We start from the raw sequence: 6,903 nt of genomic DNA on the forward strand, positions 1-6,903 counted from the left end.
GACTATGGTACAGAAACTGAATCCACATGAAAAACATGGACTTTCAGTCACAGCTTGAATTAAAAACCTGTGTGCCAAACCAAGCAATGTCAGCCTGTCTGTCTTCAGGACATCTCAGCACCTGAGTCATGTAACAGAATCTAAACTTAAAAGACAACATAAATGGACCAAGAATTATAATCAGATTCTCCAAATGTGTACCATATTAGTGACCTGATTCACATTAAATTGAAAACTATAACACTAGTTCATACATTTCATTACTTTTTAAGATGTTTGTTAAACATTTGCTTACTTTTAAATAAAGCAGTTTGCTGTTATTATCATTTTACTGAGACCGCGGGTATATCAATGTCTACTTACTGAGACCTGGAGGAGTCAATTTCACACAATTCCTTTATTTCAAGCAGCAACCAAATAGTTTTACTGTCCATCATAAATTAGGAAATGCCAGTCAAGGAAGTGGCTTTGGACAGTTTTATGTGATGAGCTGCATATGGCTTCTGAAAGGGAGGTGAATTTATGTCACTTGAGGCACTCATATTAAATGTTAAACAGAATTAGTTCTAAGTAGAGCACTAGTTACAGTCCTCCTGAGTAAAAATCATCGTTCATAACTGAGTTTATTTGCCTTTTATCTCCCCTCACAATATGTTACGATTGCGTGGTGGTGATGAATGACTTTAATATTGACAATATTAATAATAATTATAATACTATTATTGGTGGGGTTTACTAAATTGTTAAAGCTCAGAGTCCATCACACAGTCTTACATTACGTGGAATTATCACTCATTTAAAATGTCCTTCCTGCTCCACTAAATGAATTGATCTCTAATCGCTAATTAAGTGCATGATTACTCATTTAATTAAAATTACAGTATTTACAAAACATCACTACACTGAAACTTTTTATCTGAATTCACTTTGAGGATCTCAGACAACTCTGGAGTACAAGACAGAATGGCTGACATGTCACTATAACGTGTCTCTTAAAGGGCCTCAAATTAGCCAAAGCAAACGTCTTCTTCTTTCAGCTGCTCCCATTAGGGGTTGCCACAGCGGATCATTCCATATATTCCTGTCCTCTCCATTTTGTTCTGTTACAACCATCACCTTCATGTCCTCTAAAAAGCTGTGATGGTGGATGGTCCATGGGGACCCCTGTCTAATCTCGTCTGTTGGACGCAGTGGCCCCTCTCTCTCCGTATGTAGTACCGAATGTGTGTTTTAGTGAATGTTTGTGTTCATTATGTTTGTGCGAGTGTTTGAGTGAGTTTGAGCGTAGTCAACTGACAACGTTGATTACAAGATACTGTCGCCATTGCCTTTTAAGACACAAAACCAAACATCACATCTTGGAGCAGAGATGCTTTGGGGCCTGGGACTTCTCTGCCGGACTATTACATCACCAGACTCGTCTGCTGTATCTTACCCAGAGAGGAGGTGCCAGAAGCGGTGTGAGAGAAAATGGAAGCGGCGCAAGTGTGGAGGCATCCAGGCTAGGCTATCCGCTAGACCATTCAGACCTGCGATACCATCTCTCGTCCTGGCCAATGTACATTCACTAGACAATAAAAGATTTAAAAGTTTTATTGCCCAAATTACACCAACATGTGGACTTTCCTACAAGAGGAGACAACTTACTGGATTTGGTGTACACAACCTGCAAGGGAGCCTACAAGCCAAACCCACACTTAGGTCTCTCTGATCACATCACCATCATGCTGAGACCTGCATACAGACCCAGAGTGAGATCCATCAGACCAACACAAAAGCAGATACGTGTGTGGCCAGTGGGCACCTCCAGTGCTCTGAGGGACTGTTTTAGCACTACAGACTGGGACATTTTCAAACAAGCAGCCACTCACAATGACCACACAGACATTGAGGAGTACACTGAGGTGGTTACAGCATACATTTCAAGATGTACTGATGATGTCACCATTACAAAAATATCACTGTTCGTGCTAACTAGAAGTCATGGCTGACAGGAGAGGTCCACAAGCTTCAGAGGATCCGTGATACAACCTTTAGGGCCAGTGACACTGCAGGACTAGCAACAGGCAGAGCCAACCTGTCCCATGACATCAGGGGAGCAAAAAAGCAGTACAGCAGGAAAATATCTGGACACTTTAGCAACACCATCAACAACAACAACATTTATTTATATAGCACATTTTCATACAAACAGTAGCTCAAAGTGCTTTACATATTAAAGAATAGAAAAATGAAAGACACAATTATAAAACAAAATAAATCAACATTAATTAACATCGAATAAGAGTAAGGTTCAATGGCCAGGGGGGACAGAGATGCACAGTCTCTCTGGCGTGGCATCCAAACCCTCACTAATTACAAATCTCCACCACAGACCTGTGAAGGTGACATCACACTGCTTAACTGCCTAAATGACTTCTTTGACCAGTACGAGACACAAAAGAGCTCACTAGCACAAAAAAATATTCCCTCCCCGGGCAAGCAGGCCATATGTCTGGCTCCCAACCCACGGAAGGCAGTCAGAGCAGACAACATACCTGGTCGTGCTTTGAAGGATTGTGCTGAGGAGCTAAAGAATGTACTTGCTGACATCTTCAACATCTCCCTGGATCAAGCTGTTGTTCCCACATGTTTTAAAGTCACAACCATAATTCCTGTTCCTAAGAAGCCTCTCCCATCTAGATATAATGACTATCGGCCCATAGCACTGACTTCCACCATCATGAAATGCTTTGAGCGGCTGGTTATGCAGAGCATTAAGTCCATTCTTCCCCCCTCCCATGACCTGTTTCAATTTGCATACAGGTCAAACAGGTCCATAAAGGATGCCATTTCTGCTGCTCCCCATCAAGCCCTCACCCACCTGGACTCAAAGAAGTCCTATGAGTGAATGTTGTTCTTAGATTTTGGTTCAACATTCAACACAATCATTCGCCAGCAGCTAATATAAAAACTCAGCCATTTGGGACTAAGACCTCTCTCTGCAACTGGGTGTTGGACTTTCTTACAGAGAGGCCACAAAAGGTGCGAGTCAGGAATAACACGTCTAAGACCATCAGGTTGAGCACAGGGGCCCCACAAGAGTATGTGCTCAGCCCGTTGCTCTTCACCCTGCAGACCTACGACTGTGTACCAATCTATAGTTCCAAACACATTGTCAAGTTTGCAAACAATACAACCGTGGTCGGCCTCATCACCAACAATGACGAAGGCAACTACAGGAACGAGGTGAACGAACTAGTCCAGTGGTGTAAAAGACAACAATCTCTTCCTGAATGTGGGAAAGACCAAAGAGGTTTTGGTTGATTTCAGGACATGTCATTCACATCACTCCCCACTGACCATCGATGGTGCAGCTGTGGAAAGGGTGAGTAGCACCAAGTTCCTGGGGACGTACATCTCCGAGGACCTCTCCTTGTTAGATAACACCACATCTCTGGCCAAGAAAGCTCATTCTCGCCTTTACTTTCTACATAAACTGAGGAGAGCACAAGTTCCACCCCCCATCATGTTCTCTTTCTACCAGGGCACAATCTAGAGCATCCTCACCAGCTGCATCTCTGTGTGGTATGGAATCTGCACTGCCTCCTGTAGGAAGTCCCTGTAACGCATAGTGGATGCGGCCAGTAAGATCACTGTTGCCCCACTGCCCTTCCTCAAGGACATTTTCCACACCCGTCTCACCTGTAGAGCCATCAGCATTTCTGGGGACTCCTCCCACCCCTTTCACTCCCTTTTTAGCCTCCTCCCATCAGGGAAAAGACACCAGAGCCTCCAGGCCCTCTCAACAAGACTGTCTAACAGCTTCATCCATCAAGCTGTCAGGATACTGAACTCTTTACATTACCCTTACCTGCCCCTGGACCGTAACAAGAGTCACTATCTACCAAGTACCCTACCTCAGCTGGTATTATATAAGGACTCAATATTACATCTGCTGCTAACTGTTTGTCTTTTTGAACATCTCATCTCTATAATGCACCTTCTCACTTTTTTTACTGTAATTGGCTTTTGCACTACTGACTATTGCACATTTGATTTTGATTTGATTTTTAAACCTCCTCTTAGGCCTTCCTCTTTTCCTCTTGCCGGTCAGTTCTATCCTTAGCATCCTTCTCCCAATATACTCATCATCTCTCCTCTGCACATGTCCAAACCAATGCAATGCTCTCTGACTTTGTTTCCCAATTGTCCAACTTGAGCTGACCCTCTAATGTCCTCATTTCTAATCCTGTCCATCCTCGTCACACCCAATGCAAATCTTAGAATCTTTAACTCTTCCACCTCCAACTCTGTCTCCTGCTTTCTGGTCAGTACCATCGTCTCCAACCCATATAACATATCTTGTCTCACTACCGTCCTGTTGTCCTTTCCTTTCACTCTTACTAATACCCATCTGTCACAGATCACTCCTGTCACTCTTCTCCACCCTACCTGCACTCTATTTTGCACCTCTCTTCCATAATCTCCATTACTCTGTACTGTTGATCCCAAGTATTTAAACTCATTCACCTTTGCCAATTCTACTCCATGCATCCTCAACATTCCACTGACCTCCCTCTCATTCACACACATGTATTCTGTTTTGGTGGTTCTACTGACCTTCATTGCTCTCCTCTCCAGAGCAGATCTCCACCTCTCCAGGGTGTCCTCAACCTGTTCCCTACTCTCACTACAGATCACAATGTCATCAGCAAACATCACAGTCCATGGGGACTCCTGTCTAATCTCTTCTGTCAACCTGTCCATCACCATTGCAAATAAGAAAGGGCTCAGAAACGATCCCTGATGTAATCACCAAAGCAAACTCAAATTCTTTAAATCGCAGAAACAAAACAAAGGCCACTGAGCAGCTGAACACACTTATCCTGCATGTGGCAGCCCTAGATGGTCTGTAATCATGTGGTAAAACCTTAGGGTATTGAGTTATGTTTTGGGTGATACTGTATGGTGACGTACTACTCTTACACCAGCCAATTGTAACTCTGTCTTGTTAAGAACACCTCAGTAGGGTCAGAATGTTAATATTTCTACAAACAATCCAAGTGCTGCTTGTACCCATGTCACAGGCCAGTTTTGGTCTGCAGGCTGTAGTTGGTCCCCGACTGCCTAAGATCTCAAAAGAAAACTAATTAGAGCTCAAATAAACTGAGATTAATGGATTAATGAGACAGCTCCACGTATTGACTGCACATGGATAATATTGGGTGTCCCATCTTGGGCTGTTTCATGCATTACACCCACTGTCACCAGGATAGGCTCCAGCTCAGCACTGTCCTATACTTGAAAAATCAGGTTCTAAGATGGATGAATAGATTTCTCCATCAAACCACATTTACAAACCCCCTAACTCCTGTTATTTAGCTTTAATTCTGTTAAACAATAAACTCAGCTCACCTCTTTTTCTTCTCTTTCTGTCTCCAGCTCAACCATTTCATGATTTTTATGTCCAGTCACCACACACATCATGCAGATACAGGTCTCATCAGTTTTGCAAAATATTTCGAGACTTTTCTGATGAGTTGCACAGAGTTTCTCCTTCAGATTTCCATCAGGATCAGTCAGCTTGTGTCCCTTCCAGGCCGCTATCTCATAGTGAGGCTGCAGGTGAGTCTGACAGTAGGAGGCCATACAGGTCAGACAGGACTTCACCGCTCTGAACTTCTTCCCAGTACAGGCGTCACACTCCACATCTCCAGGGCCAGCAGAATTCTGAGAATGAGGTGGAGAAGGAGTGAGTCCCATCTTCTTTAATTTCTTGACAACTTCATTCAGCAGAGTGTTTCTGTTCAACTCAGGCCTTGTGGTGAAGGTGTGTCTGCACTGAGGACAGCGGCACTCTTGGCTCTGATCCCAGCAGTCCGTGAGGCACTTCAGACAGAAATTGTGACTACAGGGGATTGAGACGGGGTCAGTCAGGGTGTCCAGACACACCGAGCAGGTGACCTCATCCTGTAATCCACACAGCTGGGCTTCAGCCATCGTCAGTCTGAGGAGAAACAGGCAGAGAGAATCAGTCAGACAAACAAGGAAGTGAATTGTGAAGAAACCAAAGTGAAAGTTTGTTTGAGCTCAGTGAAGAGGAGATTTAAAGAGAAACCTGAGAGCTCAAAGAGAGAACATCTGAGGAGACACTGAGGGTGAACAGTTAATGTGAGACAGGAGCCCAGAGAGTGAAGTCAGTATCCAGTCAGTATTTCTTATTTAATTATTACACTCTGCAGTCCATATTAGACAGACACACAACTCAGTGCACATTTACAAATTAAACAAAGTGAAAATAAAACACAACACCTAAATCATTCATGCAGCCATGCTGATCCTCTTTATTGGTCAAACTATCCATCCCATAGTAAGTTCTCATCTGTTGCTTATCAGAGTTGTGTGAATGGTGTGATGAGGAGAGCTGACTGATTGATTTTAATCTGTCAAATAAAGAATTTTTTTTTTTGCCCAGGTCAGTAAAGCCTCCAGCTATTAGACTCAATCAAGATAACAGAAGCCCACTTGGTCTAAGAAACAGAATAATATGACTCATTGTTAAATACACGGATTGTAGAATTTTGAGAACTGCTTGTAAACTGACATAAAAGACAAGACAAGACAGACAGACAGACAGACAGACACCAAGCACAGGAGAGGTGCTGATTGTTCTCAGATTTTCTTGGCTGTAAAAGCTTTTCAGTTCAGAAGTTCACTTTGCATTCACTGCACAACAAAGTTTTTGCTTTTTGAACACTGCTGGGTGTTTCTTATAGATTTGTGGGTGCTGATCACAAATATCACATCAAAATTTACCCATCACGTACCGTTTCAGAGATGAATTTTTCTTATATTTGTATCCAAACATTTTCACTCCCGTAAGAGACTTATCAACAATGGTTTGTGCAGCCTGGGCATGTC

The 6,903-nt window shown here is 43.1% G+C and overlaps 1 protein-coding gene across 1 annotated transcript; it reads right to left on the minus strand.

Annotated features, from left to right (window-relative positions):
- Positions 1 to 5,013: 5,013 nt before the first annotated feature.
- LOC120524120 (E3 ubiquitin/ISG15 ligase TRIM25-like) lies at positions 5,014 to 6,015 on the minus strand. The gene is made up of 2 exons (XM_039745997.1): positions 5,398 to 6,015; positions 5,014 to 5,109 (listed from the first exon to the last, which is right to left on the minus strand). The coding sequence occupies exons 1-2, from the start codon at positions 5,980 to 5,982 to the stop codon at positions 5,014 to 5,016; spliced, it is 681 nt and encodes a 226-aa protein (XP_039601931.1). The 5' UTR covers positions 5,983 to 6,015.
- Between the last annotated feature and the right edge of the window lie 888 nt (positions 6,016 to 6,903).

The sequence above is a fragment of the Polypterus senegalus genome, chromosome 2 (genome assembly GCF_016835505.1).
Source record: "Polypterus senegalus isolate Bchr_013 chromosome 2, ASM1683550v1, whole genome shotgun sequence".
NCBI lineage: Eukaryota > Metazoa > Chordata > Cladistia > Polypteriformes > Polypteridae > Polypterus > Polypterus senegalus.

What these genes read in the sequence shown, in the direction of transcription:
- LOC120524120 (XM_039745997.1), bottom strand. Translation starts at nt 5,982, where the DNA reads ATGGCTGAAGCCCAGCTGTGTGGATTACAGGATGAGGTCACCTGCTCG. An exon ending in CAGAAAGAGAAGAAAAAGAG is followed by an intron (nt 5,110 to 5,397) that starts GTGAGCTGAGTT and finishes TTGAGATCTTAG; the next exon opens with GCAGTCGGGGACCAACTACA.